Source organism: Paroedura picta, chromosome 2 (genome assembly GCF_049243985.1).
Source record: "Paroedura picta isolate Pp20150507F chromosome 2, Ppicta_v3.0, whole genome shotgun sequence".
Taxonomy (NCBI): Eukaryota; Metazoa; Chordata; class Lepidosauria; order Squamata; family Gekkonidae; genus Paroedura; species Paroedura picta.
Window position 1 is genome coordinate 86,392,965 of NC_135370.1, and position 21,511 is coordinate 86,414,475.

A 21,511-nucleotide genomic window follows, 5' to 3' on the forward strand; every position below is an offset into this window, starting at 1 on the left:
TACTGATACAGTTAAACTCTCTCCTGTTTCCAGAAAATGGAGTCACTGCTTTGTATATAAGAGTGTTTGGAATAGAACTGGCTATATTGTGCCTGTGGAAGATGTATAGCGTGCAAAGGATATAAATTGTAGAATAAAGAATAAGCAGAATCTGACTTTACTGCTTACAACACATTTTTTTCCTGTCAAAAAGGCCTTTGTGGAATAACTTGTACACATTTCATAGGGCAAGGTTTGCGGTCTTTGTGGTGACTTTGACAACCGTGCCCATAATGATTTCACCAGCAGAGGGCAGTCTGTGGAGTCTCATGCACAGACATTTGGAAACAGTTGGAAAGTCACCACTAGCTGTTCAGACATAAACAAGACAGATCCTTATGCAGCTCAGCCTCTCAAGCTTGCACTGGGACAGAAGCAATGTAGTATTATCAACAGTGAAATATTCAAACCCTGTCACAATAAGGTAAGAGCTCTCCTTTGCCTTTCTTGCTTATCCCTCCTCCTGTCCCTTGTTGTTCTGTCTCCCTTCTTCTTGTATTCCTTTGTCTCAATAATATTTATTTGTTCTCCTTGGCAACTCTGCTTACTAGCAGACTGACTTCAATATCTGCTGCACTGTTAGGGTTGGGTGGGGCCGACACACTTCAAAGTCCCTCTTGGAGATCTACTGTCTTTTTACTGTCCTCCCTTGTAGCCAGGGGTGTGGGGGACCCTTCCTTTTCCCCGATGGTTTCCTTGTCCTCCTGGTAGACACCGATTGGTAGACACTATTACCAATCAAGCATGACTCCAGCCTTGCCTTCCAGCTTCTTTAAATGGCTGCCTTGCCCTTATCCTTGCCCTTGTCTAGCCAGCTGGTGCTTGTACATTAAGGCCATCTCATACAGTGGCTGTTCTTCCATCATCTGACCCTGTTGGCCTTTTGGGCTGGCCTGGCTTTAACAGGCCTACCATCTGAAAGGCAGACAGCTCTCCTGTGTTGACCTAGAAGAGAGGGGCAACTCATTACCAAATAGGCTGCTTCAGCTGGCCCTCTTCTCTCCACCTCTAATAAGTACAAGGGTCCTGAGGCTACCCTTGGATATCTGCAAAATATTGGGTGGTTTGAAGTCAGTTAAAAAGCATGAAACTTTAAGGCCCAGTTATAGGACAGGTAGCCAGATCAAAAAGCAAAAGATTCCTTCCTTTCCAAACTTGGAAAGAAAGATGGGGGCAATTTGTTACTAGGTTTGCAATCTGACTTGTCCAAGGGGAGGAGTGAGTGTTTCCAGTTCCCAGAAAAAATTCCAATAAAGGTGAGATGATATCCAGATTTAGATGTACCTCATGTATAATCATAAGAATGAAGGTTTGGAGAACAATTACAGCCTAAATTCCAGAGAAATATTCCTGTGAGGAAATACCATCACATCAGATAGTTTAAATGTGGCTAAAAATCCTGATGTTAATAGATAAAAGGGCTTGATTAACAATTAACTTGATTAAAAATCTGATGGCCGTATACTAGAGGCTTCTCTCCAAGACAGCAGGTTCTACTGTAACTAGAATGACTGAATCACGTGTAGCCCAGTTCTCTGCTAGAAATTTGATGACTTTACCTCAAACCCTGCCTCCCAGCAGACCACTGCTTAGTCTAGATTTGCCATTGACTTTAATGGCCCCATAGGACATAATAGAACTGAATATATTCGGTATTCCAGAATATTCGGTTTTGACTATATCAGTAGCCAAATACAAATTCGAGTAATTCTGCTGTGGAATAGACTGCCTAAGGAAGTGGTAGTTCCCCCTCACTGGCAGTCTTTGAGCAGCAGGTTGACCTTTAGGCTGATCCTGCATTGAACAGGTTGGACTAGATGGCCCATATGGCTCTTTCTCACAGTATGATTATAGAGAATCTGTATTCAGTATAGAAAATGCTGAAAAATACCACTAAGGGTATTTTCCAGTATTTTTGGAGTTTTCTAAGCCAAAGACACATACCTAGTTGTGACCTTAGGGAGCTTTTTCCAATCTGCATTCAAAAACAAAGTACAGCATGGTTTGCAAGAAATGATTTCTGATCCTCCTCATGACTGAATGCATGATCCAACGCATATACTTTTAATTTGTAATCTGTAAAGGCAATGTAGCTATTCCTCAGAATAGGCAGGGCAGTTTTGTACACCAAATATCCCATATGCTCTATATTCTTGTCTTATGGCCTCTGTTTTCAAAAATGTTGTAGGAAAAAAAATAATAAACAGATTAAGTACAAGATTACAGATTACAAATTACCGTTAAAGCCATAAAAAAATCAAATACATCCAGACAATCATAATACAAATAAATACTCAAAGAAAATATACACAATAACATCACTGCACAATTTCTAGTTTTAACAAGAAGAGAGTATTAAATCTTAACATTGATTTGTACATTGGCAACTTTGGATAGTAGAACATAATCCTTCTCTCTAAGCATGGCTTTGATAATTTGTAGTTCATTCCTGCAGTTCAAATTTAACTCAATTATATAATCTTGAATCAAACTACGCTGCCCAGAGAAGACAGGACAAACCTGAATAATGTGAGGAAGGCAGTCAGGAACAATCATGCAGGCCAAGTCTCTCCGAAACTGGCCAAGTCTCTCTGATTTGACAAAACTTGCCACACATCACACTCGAAGGGAAGACATTAAGTCTTGCCAGGAGTAATGTCTTCCTTGCCTGAAAAAGTTCCAAGGAATGGAGGTAGAAAAGCAGAACTTTATAAGATACAGGGATACTCCAAAAACTAGGAGAGCAAGGTACAGCATTAAGTAGTGTGATTAAGTACAGCATTGGAAAAATAATATTCAGTATCACTGGTTTTGATTTTGTTAGGTCAGCCCGATGCCCTATTATGAGGCCTGTGTGTCTGATTTCTGTGGTTGTGACAGTGTGGGAGATTCAGAGTGCTTCTGCACTGCAGTGGCTGCTTATTCCTGGAGCTGTAGCAGAGCTGGCGTCTGCATTGATTGGCGAACTCCGACAGCTTGTCGTAAGTATTCACTAAAGGAACTTACAATCAGAGTACCCTTGATCACAGAAAAGCTGAGCATTGCAAGTGAGGATTAAAACGAATCTCTCATAATAATAATAATAATAATAATAATAATAATAATAATAATAATAATAATAATAATAATAATAATAATAATAAATATCAGTAAGTGGATTCTCCATTAGTATTATTTTTGAGTATATCTTAAATGTCTTGGGGACAGGGTGCATGAAAGACTGCCTCTACCCATATTTCCCAGCCTTCCAGGTAAGATGCGCTTTACAACCCTCCTCCTACTGCCCCTGAGATTAGAGATGAGATCAGTGGTAACCACAAATGGGGCTTTTTTGATAATGGCACCTCACTTAGGGAAGTCTCTTCCTATTGGGGTTTGTCTTGTGCTTATGTTGATTGCTCTTAGGCCAGGCCAAAACCCTGTTGTTCACCCAGGCTCTTAATTAAGGGGTTGATTTTTTTTTAATGCTACTTTAGTCTGAATGCTATTATTTGAAACTACCGGTGGCCTGTTCTTGTGGTCTGTGTTTTTATGCTTACTTGGGGTTTTAATGCTAGATTCTAAACAATATTTTTTAAGGTGACATACATTTTTTAAAAATAAGGTGAGTTTGAGTCCTATTGAAATTAACGGATGAGATGGTATGGCAAATGCATGGCCAAGGGCAAGCCAGGAAGAGGAGGGATGGAGGGATGGATGAAGAATCCAAATGAGAATACAGACTTTGCCAATTATCACCGTCATATCTTCTAATGCAGCTGTGTTCTGTGACTACTATAACCCACCCAACAAAAAGGAGTGGCATTATAAACCCTGTGGAGACCCTTGTTTAAGGACTTGCAGGAACTGTGCAGGAAGGTGTAGCATTGGCAATCTACCATACAGCTTGGAAGGTAAGCCTTTTTGGAGAGTTTGCAAAACAGACTAAAATTAAAGATTTCTGCTCTAATTTGACAAATGCAAGCAGACACTTATTTGCACAGAGAAAATTTTTCAAAGGTCTATTACCTTGAAGTTTAAATGGACTATGCAAATTATGAAAAGCAGTATATTTAAGAGTGTCTGATGTAACTGGATGTACTATATTCTCAGTCTCCTTTTTATCTACCTTATAATAGTCTTCCTTAAGTTTATTCCATACTCACTCCACTTGTAGAACCTGGTCATCTTCCATCATTAGTCCCTTCATAAACCATAATGCTAATGGTGTGCCAGACTGCAGGGAGGCAAGTACCTGTATGTGTGTGTAGTATTGCATGACTGTGCAACAGCCATTTGGGTTCTGGATCTCTGGTGGACTAGTTTCATGAAAAGCAGATGAGACCTCAGTTTCAATGAGAAACTAGGTATGGGGTAGACTGTACAGGTAAGAGCCTCTTATCTGGCAGTATCCCATTTTAGACTCAATCTTTGTAATTTTCCCTCAGAATTCTCCTCGTGTCTGTTTCTCTTTTCACCATCACTAGGACAGTTATGTCCTTGAGTGTCAATGGGGCCCTCTATTTTCAACAAAAATAATCTCTGGGATTTCAGAAGATGAAGTATTTAATATTTTCATCCCAAAAATGTACACTAGATATGTACTAAAAGTTAGTATTCTAATAAGGATAGAAATATATCTGGTTACCAAATCCCCAAAAAAGGACATTGTAGAGCTGGAAAAAGTATAGAGGAGAGCAACTAAAATCATTAGGGGATTGGAGCATTTTCCATATGAGGAAGGGCTGAAGAGTTTGGGACCTTCCTGTTTAGAAAGAAGATGACTAAGGGGGAACACAATAGAGGTTTATAAAATTATGTATATGGTAGAGGAAGATGACAAAGATACATTTTTCTCCCTCTCCCAAAATACTAGAACAGTAGAATTCTCTGCCAGATGGATATAGCCGTGGACATAGGAATAACCAGCTTTAAAGGGGGATTACATAGCTTCATAGAGGATAGGCTATTAGCTACGGTGACTTAGGAAAATCTCCACATTAAGAGGCAGTAAACCTCTAAATCTCAGAGGGGGGAGAGAACATCAGGGGATGGCCTCAGTCTCTATGCCATGTTGTTGGCCATCCAGGGATAATGGATGGCCACTGTCACCGCATCCACACCAGGAATTCAACTCGACTCACCACTCATTCAGGATCAAGCCGAACTCCTGCTTCCTGATGACATTGGCACCAGTCTGGGGTGGTCCTGGCCCTGGTGGGACTCAGGCACTCAGTTGTACTGCGGCAAGGGAACGCGGATAAATCCGTGTTCCCTGTATTGCTGTGGTCCTTTCCTGTCCTGGTTTCTCCCCACCTCCACCCACAATACCCTGTTCTTAAAAATAAATAGAAATGCCTCAGGCATCTCTGCTGTACTGTGCAGCACAGTGGAGCCACCTGGAGCATTTATTTTTATTTGGAAGAATGGGGTATTGCATTGTTATGCAACCACAAGTTATTACAAATAAAAAACAAAAAGTTCACTGCTGCCCCGCACAGCAGTGTAACGCTGGTCCTGCTGCTTCATGTGGAAGCACAAGTCTGGGGTGGATGGGGGGAAGTGGTCCAAATTTTCCCTTGTGTGGTACTGGGGAGAATTGGAGTGACCTGTCCTGAGCCGGAAACCACGTGGCAGTGCAGACAATGTCTCCCATGTTTTAACGGTCTGTGTAAGATCCACCTTTGCATTTCAGTGAGATACAGGCTATAAATAAAGCAAATAAATAATCATTTCAGGACAAAATTGCTGGCTAGCTGGGAGTGGCAGGAAGCAATCCCAGTATTAATAAATAAATAAAATTGTGTATTATCTCATTCCTATGCGTAAGGCTATTATTTTGTTTAGATTCCATAGATTTTAAATTACTGAATTATGATATGGAATCTTAGAAGGTCTGTGAAAGTTTAAACTCTAGTAACATGTGATTATTACATATTATGATTGATATAGAGGCAACATATAAAAGTAATAATCTTTATTTTTATTTCCAACATATCCTAGATAGCTTGAGGTGGGTAACAGCATAAGTTAAAACAATAAGTTTCTTTAAAATCATAAATATTAAAACATCTATATATTTAAATGAGCCCCATTCAGTAAAACTTGGGGGGGGGATTTCAGATCTTTCTTAGAAAGGCAGTACGGAAGATAAGGATACAGCAAAAATTCTATGCCTTCTTATCTTCACATTTCATCAGTGGAAAGCTACACTCTTAGAAATGTATGTCTAGTGGATGAAAAATGGAATTATTCTTTGCCTATTTCAAACATAGGCTGCTACCCAGAGTGCAGTGCTGATAAACCATATTATGATGAAGAAAAGAGAGAATGTGTCTCAGCAGCCAAATGCACTTTGTGGTAAGTAATTTCTATTAGTATAGATCAGTAGTCCCCAATGTACTTTCTGGTGTCTACTTCCTTCTTTCCCAAAGCTTATTAACAGCAAAGACTTGCATCCTTCTCTTTGGAGCAGTAGGTGCTTCAGGAGAGTCCAGGAGCTATCACCTTTCTGTCTTCAGGGGGCAACCATCCAGAAATATCTATTTTATGAGGGCTTGGAATCTCTCAATATCATACCTAGTCACACTGACACCAATTGGGAGGTTGGCCAAACCCCTCAAAACAGCCATTGGGTACTGCTGCCCATTTAGAGTTCTCACATTTTCTAAAAGTGGCCACAGAGTCAACTTTATTACTCTGCAAACATGATGTTTTTACCAGATTCTTCTCTTACAGAAACAGGGGTGGAGAAGGGATGTTAAAGAGAGAGAAAAATTATTTTTATTGCACTTTAAAATATAGACAATAAGCCATCAATAGTATTTGTATGTTTATTTTCTCCTAGTGGTCCAAAGGAAAAGCTGTCCTTGAAAGATTCCATTGGTAAGATTTACAGTAGCAGCTCCTTATTCATTATTATTGTAAGACTAGAAATAAAGCCCGCTGTCCTTAGAATACAGTGGGCGCTAGTACCTGTAGGCGGGGGGGCAGTCGCAGGCTAGAGGATCGAGGCGTGTAGCAGGGCGATGGCCGGGGGAAGAGGGCAGCAAGGCGTTGCCGCGGCGGCGGCTTGGTTCTGCGGCTTTGGCAGGCACGGGTGCGGCCTGTAGCCAGTAGCAAGGGCAGGTCCTGGGGGGTGACTGCAGCGAGGTGTGGCAGAGGCGGTGAGCCAGCTCAGCGTTGTTCGTGGGTGCGGCCCCACCCTGTAGCCATCAATGCGGCCAGGGTCTGGAGGTGATGTGAGGCAAGCGAGGGCCGGCTCCACGTCGTTGGCGGGCGCGACCCCGGCCTGTTGCCATCGCCGCGGCCAGGGGTGACGGCAGCGGCAGCGAGGGCGCGGAGGGAATCAGAGCGGCGCATGGGCAGGCGGTCCTGGTGGCGTGGCGGCAGCAGCGGGGAGGTGACGAAAGCGGCGGGAAAGCGGGCACCGGGGCAAATGGTAAGCAACTGGGGTCCGGGAATGGACGTGCGGGCCGGGGTGGGAAGGACTCATTTGCGGGGCGGGGAGAGCCATTTGGGGAGGCGCAGGGGGGTAGGGGCGAGCACGGAGGTCAGGGAAGGGGTGTCGGTGGGCGGAGGGAAAGGAGGTTTCCCTCAGCCCAGCGGCATGTGGGGAGGCTCCTCAGCGGCGGCCATGCCGGCGCCCGTGGTGGACTCACTGTGCTATGGGAGCTGAGGCGATGATGGCAGCCTCAGAAGAGTGGAGAGTCAGCGGCGCTGGCCAAGTGGCCAATGGGGAGGCGCATTTCACCTCTCCATTGGCCAGCTGGCCCTGGAGTGGCGCTCGGAGGAGCTCCTCCGAGTTTTTATCCCGGACAGCACCCGCCCACTCTCCTCCCACTTACCCCTTACTCTTTTATTTAATACCGCGGAGCGGTTTAAAGACCGGAGCGGTTTAAAGATATGGTATGATGGTTGGTACAATGTGTGGTGTTTGAGAACTTGAAGATCTCTGTAAAAGTTTTACATCTCCATAGATTAAATAAAACTTCCATAGTCAAGTTGTTTCCTTACAGTTATCAAAGGAGTCCTTGCCAGAACACTGAATTTCTCTTGTTGAAGAAGGGGGGGGGGGGTCTTTTGGTATCATCATAGTCTAAAGTCAATGAAGTCATGTAGAATTCTCCTATAGGGCCCACCTTAAACAAAGGAATTCTCAGGACATGTGCTTGGAATTTTTCCATTCATCTGTGACTACTTGGTGCTCTAGTGAGCACACATGTACAGTTCAGCTGCTTAAACAGCTGATTTCACCAAATTACTTGTTGATTGCAATTCCAACACAAGGGACCTTCATCAACTTAGTGGCATGAAAACAGAGACTACAGCAAGGGAATTTAGTGAAATTTTCTTGTATGAGTGGAAGTGCCCAATTATCTGCTGGTTGTCATCTTCTATTCATCCCCCCCAAAGGTTGCTTGCCTGAGCCAACCATCATTTCTTACCTATCCTACTTCACACTCTTATGAAAATAAAATGAATGGAGACCGCACATGCTATTCTGTCCTCCTTGGATGAAGAGTGAGATAAAAATGCACTAGATACATAAATAGACTAACAATAATGCCCATTGTGTTAAAAAAATTCAACAGGCTATAGCAAACTGGGGATAGAATCTGAACCAGCAAGAAGCTTAATGCAGAAATCATTGTTCAATAAAGTCTATTATGTAAAAAATACAACAGGCTCTAGAAAATTGTTGATGTTCAGGATAAAGGTGAACACAAGCATTATATACATAAAAGTAAAGAAACTAAATAAATCTTTATGAAGTACAATTCTGTTTCATCCTTCCTCCAAGGATCTCACCTTCCTTCATAACCTCTCCCCAGCCCAGTTGAAAGGTTAGGTTCAAAGAGGGAGGGGGGGGGCAACTGGCCCAAGGCCTCTCCTCCAGGGCTCTGAACCAATCAGCTCCTGTTTTAAGAAGTGAGTCATCTGCCAGTACAGTACATATTTTATTGTCTGGAAAGATGTGTTAATGTTTAGGGTACTATAGAATAGCGGTCCCCAACCTTTCTCAGGTCAGGGACCGCCTCCAGAGTGAGGGAAGAGCCGACGGCCCGGGTGCTGCGAAAACGCGCACGCACAATGTGCTGCAACTGCGCGTGCGCATTTTCGCCACTAGGGGCGCTAACGCACATGCGTGGCAACAGTGCGCATGCGCGTTTGCGTCACCGCCATGCCGGCGGCTGCGCCTGCCTCTTCCCTTCCTTCTTGCTGCCGGCGGGGGAAGGCAGGCGTGGCTGGCGGTGGTCCGGTACCGTGGCCTTCGCGGCCCGCCACCGGGCCGCGGATCAGGGGTTGATGATCCCTGCTATAGAACACTCAGTGGTGTTTGTGGCATACAATATGGGGAGGGAACAATAGTGAATATGACTCCAGGTATAGAATTACATTCACTCTCAGTAAAATGATGATTGAATCCCACAGATCTATTCCATAAACAATGGCATCCCCGCCCCCCCCCCCCAGTCATGGAGCCTTTCTGCAGAAAAACTTCTTACGGTGGGGAAGGATGAAGGAAGGCACCATAGTTAACAAGATGAATCCATAGCATCAAACACAATCACTTTTCTCATGTTGGTTTTCCACAAGCAAAACAAACAACCCTTATGTGCAGTGTCCAGTTAAATATTGCATGATTTGAAATCCTGTCCATGGCATGTGCATACGAAAGTATTATATGATATGCTAAGGGTTACTGCTGCTTCTCAATTTATTACACTGAGGTTTAAAATGAATAGTAAGAATGTCTCTTGCTTCTGATTCTTTTAGGAAACATAGCAATGCCTCCCACAACCTTACCAGTGACAACAAAAACAAAAATAGCTGTCCCTTGCTACTGTAATATTAATGGAAAGCTGATAACTAATGGTAAGAAAATTATGTTTGAAATTACTTATTATATAAATGATGCATAATGGGTTGGATTCAGACTAAAGTATTTCACTTATGACATGTGATTTCCACTTCTCCCCCTCTTCCTTGCATGACACCCAAAAATTATAATCTGTATAATTCCCCAAAGGGTTGAAGGAGGCAGTGGTACATCCTCTTCTGAAAAACCATCACAGGATCCACAAGACCCTACCAGCTACCACCCGGTCTTGCATTTGGCATTTCTGGGTAAGGTGGTTGAGAGGGACTCCACGGACTAGCTCTTGGCATTGTTGGAGGAAACTCTGGCCATGAACCCATACCATTGGGCTTTCAACTTGGCCACAGGGTAGAGACTGCATTGGTTGCCTTGACAGATAATCTCTGGTGCCAACTGGATCAGGGCAGTTTGGTGCTCCTCATGCTTTTATATCTGATGGCTGCATTTGCGGCCGATCACGTGCTGCTAGCACACCACCTCGCTAGGATGGAGATCAGGGGAACAGCCTTACAGTGGCTTGTCTCCTTCCTCCAGAACCGGTCACAGAGGGTATCTGTGGGGAAAGAGTTATCATGCCCCTTTGCACTCCCCTGTGGGATACCACAGGGGGTGATACTCTCCCCCATGCTTTTTAACATCTATGTATCCTCTGGCACAGTTGGTCCAGAGCTTCAGGCTGGAGTGTCACCAGTATGCGGATGACACCCAATTCTATCTCCTGATAGGACGTCTGGCTAGACTCGGCCTCGAAAACATTTGCCAGATGTTTGGAAGCAGTATCTGGATGACTGAAACCCATCTCCTCCATGACAGAGATCCTATGGCTGGGGAGATGGGGGCAGGATCAGGAAGTGTGCCATGGAATGCACCAGGAATTGTGGGTGATCTTTGATGCCTCCTTGTCTATGGAGCCTCAGATCACAAGGGTAGTCCAAATGGTGTTTTACCATCTGCACCAAGTTAGACTACTAGAGCCCTACCTGTCCCCAGAATACTTGGTCACAGTGATCCACGCAGCGGTTACTTCCAGATTAGACTTCTGTAACTCACTCTGTACAGGCCTGCCCTTATTTCTGACCCAGAAATTGCAATTGGTTCAAAATGTCCTGGCCCTTAATTTATGGAATGAGCTCCCTGAAGAGCTGCTGGCCCTGTTGGAACTCTCTGGGTTTCAGAGGGCCTGCAAGATGGAGCTCGTCTGCCAGGCGTTTGGTTGAGGCTGGGCGCAATGAGTACCAGGGAATAACATCTTGTCCCCCCCCCAACCGAATCTTAGGCCAAGGTATTAGACCAGCCAAGACACACTGTTCATTCTACCATTTCGTTTCTTTTTTCTTTCATTCATTTCTTTCATGTCTACAGCTGCATCAGAGGGATTTTTACCGCCATCTTGATTTTATTAGACTTTAGTTTTTTTAAATTGTTTTATTGTGATAATGTTAAGATGTTTTAATGGTTTTATGGTTGATGTTTTATTGTCTTATGCTGTGAACCGCCATGAGCCTGCTTTTGCTGGGAGCGGTGGTATATAAATGTAATTATAAATAAATAAAATAAATAAAATGCAGCTGCTAGGGCCCTTATGAGGTCATCTTGGAGGACTCATATCCAACCTGTGCTGAGGCAGGTGCATTGGTTGCCAGTTAGCGTCCGGATCCGGTTTAAGGTTTTGGTTCTTATCTTGAAGACCATCTGCAGCCTGGGCACCTGCATATCTGAAGGACTGCTTGTCTCCTTATGCCCCCCTCAGGGCTTTCTACTCTGTAGGTCTGAATCTGCTGGTTGTTCCTGGGAGGTACATCTGGCTTCAACCAGGGCTCAGGCATTTTCAGTACTGGCCCCTACCTGGTGGAATGAGCTCCCAAAAGAACTGATGGCCCTGATGGAGCTAGCATAGTCCCGCAAGGCCTGCTAAATGAAGCTCTTCAGCCAGGCATTTGGTTGAGGCTAAGCTTGGAAGATCGGGTCCCTCCCTATATGGGCCCCATAGGCCGGACATTGCCAGAAGGCCCCCCTCCCGGGGCAGTGATGGTTGTAATTGTAGGCCATGGTTGGGAGGAAGAGGGGGAGGTTATAGATTTGTTTTTACAACCAGTTTTGTATTGTATTTTGTATTTTATTGTTATGTATTGTATAGGGTTCTTAAGATTTTATTGTAAAACGCCATGAGCCAGCAGGGTCTGAGAGTGGTGGTAAACAAATACAGATATAAATAAATAGATAAATAAATGAATAACCTCCAAAAAACCATTCTCCAAGGAACAAGATTCCCAAAAATCTTGTGCTGCTGCAGTAGGGAGGAGGTGAGACGACCATGTTCTGTGGGAAATGTCAGAAATCTTAGTCTGAACCATATGAACATACTATTTAGTAATCATTACATATTATAGCTATACTTAATTGATTTTAAGTAATCATTATTACTTGGTGTAGTGGTGAGGCCAGCTAGGTATAGTGGTGAAGAGCAGTAGTTTCTAATCTGTAGAGCTCCTCCACATGCAGCCAGTTGGTGACCTTGAGCCACAATCCTATTAGAAGAAGAAGAAGAAGAGTTGGTTCTTATATGCCGCTTTCCCCTACCTGAAGGAGGCTCAAAGCGGCTTACAGTTGCCTTCCCTTTCCTCTCCCCACAACAGACACCCTGTGGGGTGGGTGAGGCTGAGAGAGCGCTGATATCACTGCTCAGTCAGAACAGCTTTATCAGTGCTGTGGTGAGCCCAAGGTCACCCAGATGGTTGCATGTGGGGGAGTGCAGAATCGAACCTGGCATGCCAGATTAGAAGTCTGCACTCACCAAACTGGCTCTCTCTTAGCTCTATTAGAGCTGTTCTCACAGAGCAGTTTCTCTCAGAGCTCTTTCACAGGTTATCTGTTGTGGGAGAGTAAGGGAAGGTGATTGTAAGCCTTCAGATAGTGAAAAATGAGGTATAAAAACCAACTGTCCTTCATTACTGTTGGGGTCCCCAATATGGTGCCCATAGACATTGTGGCACCTACCAACACCTTTCCTGGTATCTGACAAGTATTTTCTGAAAGTGGGAGGGAACAGGTAGGCCTTTTGATCAGCAAGGCTGCTGATTGACTATTGAGTATTTGATTGGCTGTGTAGAATTTTTATTAAAGTTCCTTTAGTAACAGCTTCTACCACAGCACCAGGATCTTCACTGTGTGACTGAAGATACTATAGCAACCATTTTGTGGCTTTGCCCACCACACTGTCAGAATTCCAAAGGTGCCTGCAGGGTGAAAAGGACTGAGGACACCAGCATTAGTGTATCTATATATTTATGAGTATAGTGTTTCCTGGTCTGCATTTTAAACAATAATCAGATGCATGCTTATTAATTCCACCCCCAAGAAATCAAATATTGGACTTTTTGCATGTTGAGTAAATTGTATCCATCTTAAAATTTTATATATCCCTAGAATTTGTGATTTGCTATTTCTATTTATGACACTGTGTTGTATAGTTTCTTATTATGGTAGAAGACTGTCATGTTGTCATGCTTCTATTAATATTCCTCTGGATTTTTTAGGCAGTAGTGAGTTTGTGACAATGGATACTTCAGATTGGTGTATCTATGCCTTTTGTAATACTTCATGTCAGACTGAATTCAGCTATGAAGAATGTTCCTTTAAAATGACCACCACTAGCAAACCTTCTATGATGCCCAGGAACCCTTGTAAAGGAACTGTTTTGAGCTGTCAGAATAAGCCTCCTCCCCTTGTAGTTACAAAATCTGATTCCACACATACTCCTGTGAGTGGTTGCACCAAACTCAACCCTCCTAGAAAGGTGAGCAAAAAATGTTAATGAATGCATAAGTACAATGGAACAATATAGAAAAGTATTTATATGTTTATGTGTCCCTCGTTTGGGCAGGCCCTAGCAAAATTACAAAACTATAATCATATTTAAAACATAATTCAAGTGAATGCTGCTATAACTCACACACAGAGAGAGAATTTAATCCATACATCATAAAAGTCAGAAGGTACTAAATCCAAGTAACAGTGAAGGATATAATTATCAAGTCATTTCCAGCTTATGGCGACCCTGTGAATTAATGTCCTCCACTATTATTATCAGTTTTGCTGAAGTCTTTCAAACTGAGGGGCATGGCTTCATTGGCTGAATCAGTCCATTTTATGTTGAAGCTTCCTCTTTTCCTAGCATTTTTATCTTTTTCAAGGACTCTTATTTTTTCATAATGTGACCAAAAGTATGATCACCTTGGTTCAGTCAGTTTAAGTTCAAAGGAGAATTTGGGCTTGATTTAATTTAATCTAGAACCCTACTATGTGTCTTTTGGGTAGTACAGTATCCATAAAACTCTCCTTCAACACCACATTTCAAATGAATCAAGTTTCTTCCTATCAGCTTTCTTCATTGTCCAACTTTCACATCCATAAAAAGTAATGGGGAATACCATGACATTAATTAACTAGATTTTGGTCACCAGCAACACATCCTTAAGAATTTCTTCTAGCTCCTTCATGACTGCCCTTCCCAGTCTTAATCACTTTTTGATTTCTTGGTTGTGGTTTCCTTTTAGGTCGATGATAGAGCCAAGGAATAGAAAATCTTGAGCAGTTTAAGTTTCTTCATCATCAGCCTTAAAGCTGTGTAATTCCCCAGTAGTCTTTTCTTAATGTTCAGTTGTAATTCTGACATGGCAATTTCTATTTTAACCTTCATCAGCAGTCATTTCAGGTCTTCATTATTTTTTTCCAGTAATGTGGTATCTTCTGCATATCTCAAGTTGCTAATGTTCCTTCCCTCAATTTTCACTCCACCTTTATTAAAATCAAATCTCCCTTTCATGTATGTTGGATTCTGCATCCAGGCTAAAGAGGCAGGGAGATAAAATTAATCCATATCCAACACCTTTGCTAATTGAAAACCATTTTGTTTCTCTAAATTATCTTACAATGTTAGCCTCTTGTCTGGAGTACAGGTTGCACATCAAAACAATCAGCAACCTACCATAGCTTTTTATAATCTACACTGAGGCAAAATTTCCTGATTTTCCATCAATTGTTAACATGGATATTAGCAAGCCTCCCTGTCTATACCATTCTTATCTCCTTAAAGGCCTGATTCAAGAATGTGGCTAATTGTTAGAACAAGTATTATTAATTGCTGCATAGATAATGCATAAGCCTCTAGCTTGGATTTAGATATTCTAAAAAGGAGTGTCATCTAATACAAAGTATTGAAGTGTTAGATAGAAAGTTAGCTTTTCTTATGTTCTTGCTGCAATATTGCAGAGACTATGTTGCCTAATGATATCTTGTTTTAAAAACCATTTAATAAATATTTATATATTTTTCAAAGGTCTGGTTTCTTGAGTGTATTTAATCTCAGGACCCACAAGCCTGAGTGTTGCTTGCTTGCCCAAAAGGCAGTGACCTGGGTGGAAGGCCAGGCTTGGGTCCTTGGTGCACACAGTCAAAATTTTTGTTGTAATCTGTGAAATACAAGCTGGTTGTCTTCTGAGATTCTCTTGTATACTCCAGTAACCAATGTTAATTTTGTATGACCCTCTGACAATCATTTGCAAGTTATTTTTAAAAGTCTAACTTTTGTAGGTTATAAATTTTCCATAGTTATGTTCCACAGTTCTGCATCGTATAGTGCCCAGAAATTGATTGCACATTGTGCACTATTGGAAATGGAACTTGGAGATACAGTAAGTTTCTCGTAGTGTACGCAGTTACCACAGATTTTTGTCTGCATTTTCTTGCATTTTCCACAAATTAAACCTGGTGTAAGCTATCCTTGTTGTATCATGTTCTATTATGGAAGGGCCAGGTTTACACATTTTAATTGCATCATATAAATAATAAGGCATAGCAATATGTACTAATTCCTTTTTATTCTAACATATCAACAGTTTCAAGAATCATGGAAATATGGAAGCTGTCAAGTCGCCACTTGCTTAGGTGGTGGAAATCACATTAAAATATCTGATGTGCGCTGTCCCCCTCAAAAGTTAAAACGCTGCATAAATGGATTGCCACCAATAAAAATTCGTACAGCAGCAGGTTGCTGTGAGGTTTCTGAGTGCCAGTGTAAGTGGTATTTGAATAAGGATTTCATTCTACAGCGCATCAAGCTGAAATGATGTACAAGATCACTTCTAGTTCAATGTTCTAATTCAGTGTACAGTAAAAAGCTTTGTTATCTGGCACTTATGGGAGCTGGAGTTTGCTGGTCAATCAAATGTGCTGAATACCCAATGTTAGTGATCTACCTTGGCCTCCTACCCAGAAGACGTTTTGGTAACTAAACCCTAATCAACTGGGAACACAGTGGCAACATGACTGGTGGGATTACCCCTCCTTCTGCCCAAACCATAGATCCATTTTGGAAACAAACAGGTCAGCTACTTGGGAGCCATTTGACTGCAGGCAGAGTTGGCTTCTGAAGGTTAAGACAGGTGGAGGGGTAAGGAGTTACTTGAAGAGGATCTCAGTTGGAAGGTAGCATATGTCAGAAGCATAACAGCAAGTAGAATAATCAAGCTGGCCAGCTGGTGAGATGAGAGTACTCAAGACACAGAGGTATGATGGCTGAGGAGTTGGAATTTCCCTCTGGGTGATGTTAGTTAACTGAGTGTTAGTTAACTTATTGTGTAGCAGACAGGTTTGTCTCATATAAACAGGTAAATAAAGAACAACATACTACTTCTGTAATGTGCAATATTTAGGAGTTTAATAGTCTTAGCTAATCCTCTCTGTCCATAATGTGCCATGATCAGTGATTTTTGCTCATGCAATTTCGGGCACTGAAATACTCCTATAAGAACACCTAGGCCAAAGTAACATTTAGGTAAACCCAAGGAAATGTCATTTATAAAGAAACACAGAGTCATTTGGGTGGACCAAAGAGCACACTACTGATGGTCAATGGGTGAAGTATGAATACCTTTTATTGATCAGCTGACTGTATTAAATTAAGGGAGAATGTTGTAAAAGGTTTTAATGATGTGAGTTGCAAACTGGGATGAAATGTATGAATACAAAGGTGTGTGGCTTGAAAGTCTACAGATGGAAACTTGAATACTCCAAAAAATACAAGTTTTTGTTTGGGGACAAGAGCCCCAAGATGTCATAGTGAGGGGCAGTATATAAACTGAATGAATAAATGATAACATATGGAACTGGGGGTGGTTATAGAAGTATTAGTGATTATATAGGAGTAGTAATAGTAGAAAAACCCAAATGTGCTTGGCATACATTTCCTTGATTCATTTTCTTCCAGGCAGTGTCTGGTGTAAGGTATTTCAGGTTCATTAAACAGATCTTTTCTGCTTGAAATCATATCTGGATTACTAACAGTGCAACCCAAAATCATGTTTCACCTTTCTAATCTTATTGACCTCAAAAGATTGAGAAGAGTATAACTGTTTAGGATTGCACTATACATGAGGAACATCAGTGAAATGTCAGACAGATTTTAATAATGGCACAAATAAAAGAAACTTTTCAAATGTCTCCCTACATATTGATGTTCAAAATTACTTATTTATTTGTTCTAAGCTAGATAGAAATCTTCCATTGTTTTTTTTTTTAATCTGGATTTTGTGCAGAGTACTGAACATATGAAGTCTGCCAGATTTCTAAATTTATTGCTCTCTGCTCATTTGTGTCTTTTCCCTCCCTTTACTATGCTCTTTTAAAAGTAGTTTGGTTGACTGAGCCCACCCCCATATTAAGCTAGGGGGAGTTAATGCATTATTAACTGAAATATGTACACAGCCTTTGGTGGCAGATCAATTTTAGAGATTTTCCTAATTAAACTGGACTTCAGAAAGAGCTCAGTGCAGGTCATAGCAATGAACAGAATGGGAAATTCACTCATTCTGAAAAGGAACATTAATACTGGCATATCTTATAAGGCTCATTCTCAATCAATAAACCCTTTCAAAAATCGGAACATGCTATATAAATGTTAATAAGATTTCACCATGAAAATCTTACAGATAATATTTGCCTGGTTGCCAGTAATATGTAAGGATCTCTCCTAGACAGCTGGGCAAAGAAACTTTTGTAAATTGTACAAATTTAGTGTCCAGTAGCGCCTTTCAGACCAACTAAGTTTTATTCAAGGCATGAGCTTTCATGGGCACATATATCTGAAGAAGTGTGTGCACGCATGAAAGCTCCTACCTTGAATAAAACATGGTTGGTCTTAAAGGTGCCACTGGACTCTACATTTGTTCTGCTGCTTCAGTCTAACATGGCTACCCCATTTGGATCTTTCTTCTGTAAATTGGTAAAGAGCTCTTCTCCCCCCCCCCACCTTCAATACCATATGTCATAAAAAATTAACCTAGGTATGTATGGACAGTGAACTAGTTATGGGCGGGTAACTGCATTATTATACTGTGGCAGAATGCAAATAGTCATACGTTTCAGGATGTCTTCAATAGGTCCAGACGGTGCATTCCTTGACTTCCACAAAACCCTGTTGCAGTGCATTGTGGCTTTTGCTCTTGTGTCGCACTGTCGCTTGAATTATGCGGACTGCCCTGTGAGTAGACTACATACTGATGATCTCACCTTGTTGCTGGAGGCTGCATTTGCTGGTAGATGTGACAGACTCTCAGTCTAATCCAATAATTCCCTTGTTTTGATTTAAATAATCTGTGCTTTTTAGGTACTTGCAGTGGATGGGGAAATCAACACTATGTAACATTTGACGGATCCTATTATAATTTCCCTGGGAATTGCAGCTATCTGCTGATGAAACCAATCAGGCCCAATTTTCAGAACTTCTGGATCCAAATGGATAATCACTATATTGCTGCCATAGATAAAGCTGTTTATTCAATGGCCCTTTTCATATATTACAACCACTCTATGATTGTGCTGACACGAGGAGCTGAGAATGGAAAAGAAGGCAACCTGGTAAGACACGCATTAGTATCCTAAAAATCAAACTTGAGAGCACAGTACACCTCACAGTATGGATATTATTGCACAGTGTTCAATAAACAATAATTATTAATAATAAACAAGCACTGAATGACTACACCATGAAAGAGAAGCTTCTAGTTGCAGTGTACAAGTCAGGCTTATTTAAGGTTACAAGAAAAGTTTGTGATGAAAACTCACTTTAACAACTGGAAGAAAAAGTTTGAAAAACATTGATAATTAAAATTCCTGAAAGTGGTTCCAAAATGGGCACTTGAAGAAAGAAATGGAAGGACTCATTCTAGTTGCACAGGTACACATAAACAAACAAACAAACAAACAAATGGCCAGACATCTCTACAAAGTGGGGAAACAATACAAGACTGTAACAGTCCCATCCCTTTTCCATTATATGCTGATCAGAAATAGTGGTGGATCTGAGTTAGTCTAGTTTAGTATAGAAGTGCTTTTGAGCATCAGGATAGGCTGTATATCCAATTTATGAGGCTGTTTCAAGGATCTCATTGAATAATTCTGTTTCTTTTTTTTTTAAGGTTCTGCTTAACAATAAAGAAATTCTTTCCAGTTATTCGAAGGATGGCATTGATATTTCCACCTTTGGTCAATACACTGTGGTTAAAATACCTGAAATTAGACTGTTGGTCTCTTATACTCACCTTGCTTTTTATATAAGCCTGCCTTTCAGCACTTTTTTCAACAACACTGAAGGGCAATGTGGTAAGCATTGCATTAAAACAGAATAACGAATGTGTCAGAATAATGGTGCCTTGTTACATAAACAATCCTCTAACACTGATATTACGTTGTATTTGGTGCTGTGGAGAGATGAGAGAGTACGGGCCCTATATCTAGAGAATGTTATTTTATGTTTATTTATTTATTTTTATTTATTTATTTATATGTTGTCAGTTGGCTTTTTTATGGTCTGTTTTTTAATGCTGGATTTATTCAGGGCGCAAGCTTTCGAGTGCAAGCACTCTTAGTCAGAAAGAGATAGCTGGGTGAGGGTAAAGGACCTATGACTTGCATGCAGGAGGTCTTCAGTTTCTTATTTTTCCATTCAAAGGGATATCTGCAGAGCTGGGCAAGAATTGTGCCATCAGTTAACAAAGTGGACAATATTGGGCTAGATGGACTGGTGATCTAACTCAGCAAAAGGCAGATGTCATGTTAGAACTCGGAAAAAGAAGCAAATGTCAGTAGACAATACTGGGCTAGAATTTGAATAAGCAGAAAGCTGTTCCTTATATTTTAAACTGAAAGTTGTACCAATGTGTCTTTCTTTTTGCTCAGGTAAAGCTCTGAATGGTGTAATTTATTTAATCATTTAGTGTACTAAATAAACTCATTCTTCCAAGGAGTTTAGATTGGTACACTTCATTCTCCCCTTAATTTTATAAGCTTTCCTTAGGAAAGAAAATTCCTCCTGTTGTTCTTATTAATCATCAAAGCATTGTCGTTCATGTTATCTAGTAGTCCCAGTGTAGCAATAGAGCTGCTATTGTAAAAAATAGGGAATGGATGACAAAGGAAGAAGACCCCTGAGGAATATGAAGTAAACGTTATGGAAGAAGAATAATTTGGGTTTTATGTCCCTCTTTTCTCTACCCGAAGGAGTCTCAAAGTGGCTGACTATCTCCTTCCCTTTCCTCTCCCCACAACAGACACCCTGGGAGGTAGGTGAGCCTAAGAGAGCCCTGATATTACTGCTCAGTCAGAACAGCTCTAGCAGTGCTGTGGGGAGCCCAAGATTACCCAGCTGGCTGCATGTGGAAGAGTGGGAAATCATACCCAGCTCGCCAAATTAGAAGCCACTGCTCTTAACCACTATACCATGCTGGCTCTTTATAAAAACTTGGGTGGTCGGATGTTATATTTTAACTGGGGATGTGGAGGGGGAATGGGGGTGGGGAAGAAAGGGGATAGAGCTGCCAACTTCCAGATAGGGGCTGAAGACCTCCTGGAATTAGAACTGATCTCCAGACTAGGGTCTCTCCTTGAACCACCAAATCTCATGGACTTCCCCAACTCAGTGTTAGTAACCCTAGCAGGGAAGTGTACAGCAACTGAGGAATAATCCAACTATTTACAGTTAAAAGTGAAGACAGTTATTGGCTTGGAGCTTAGGTAGGAACAGAGGGTCAAAATACTACCACTTTTCTTTGTATTATACATAGTGCCTTAAATTTTGCCCAAAGTAATCCTCTCATCTTGGTTAGGCACATGCACCAACAAAAAGAAAGATGATGTTATGAAAAGGAATGGCAAGATAGCAGATTCCTTCACAGAGATGGCAATGGACTGGAAAGTCATGGACTTTGCCACTAGAAACTGTGAGTCTGGTCAACATCCAGCATCTTCTCCGTACGAAATGTTGTCATCCAGCATGGCTACTTGTGAAGCTCCTTCTGTTTGTAAACTTATCTGGTAAGGCACACTTTCTAGAAAAGATATATAACAAATTAAATGGATGCCACATAAGCATGATATTGAAACTAATTGTAAACATTTTATATTTTTGTTTGTTTTTCCATACATTTTTATTTTGCTTTGTATTTGCCTTCTAGAATTTGTTCTGGTGAGTTGTGTTTCATTAATGTATGGTTACATGTATTTGTTGTGTAATAAAATGTAATTTAAAAACCTAAACAGAACACATCAGCATAT

The 21,511-nt window shown here is 41.4% G+C and overlaps 1 protein-coding gene across 2 annotated transcripts in view; it reads left to right on the top strand.

Moving 5' to 3' along the window:
• LOC143829889 (mucin-5B-like) overlaps positions 1-21,511 on the top strand; it is an 80,206-nt gene that overhangs the window by 38,622 nt on the left and 20,073 nt on the right. For both annotated transcript variants that reach the window (XM_077321448.1, XM_077321449.1), the window contains 11 exons: positions 227-463; positions 2,864-3,020; positions 3,798-3,932; positions 6,294-6,378; positions 6,866-6,903; positions 9,799-9,897; positions 13,438-13,697; positions 15,799-15,976; positions 18,567-18,817; positions 19,378-19,561; positions 21,064-21,271. In XM_077321448.1, the coding sequence (XP_077177563.1) occupies positions 227-463; positions 2,864-3,020; positions 3,798-3,932; positions 6,294-6,378; positions 6,866-6,903; positions 9,799-9,897; positions 13,438-13,697; positions 15,799-15,976; positions 18,567-18,817; positions 19,378-19,561; positions 21,064-21,271 (1,832 nt within the window). The remainder of the gene's footprint in view (positions 1-226; positions 464-2,863; positions 3,021-3,797; positions 3,933-6,293; positions 6,379-6,865; positions 6,904-9,798; positions 9,898-13,437; positions 13,698-15,798; positions 15,977-18,566; positions 18,818-19,377; positions 19,562-21,063; positions 21,272-21,511) is intronic.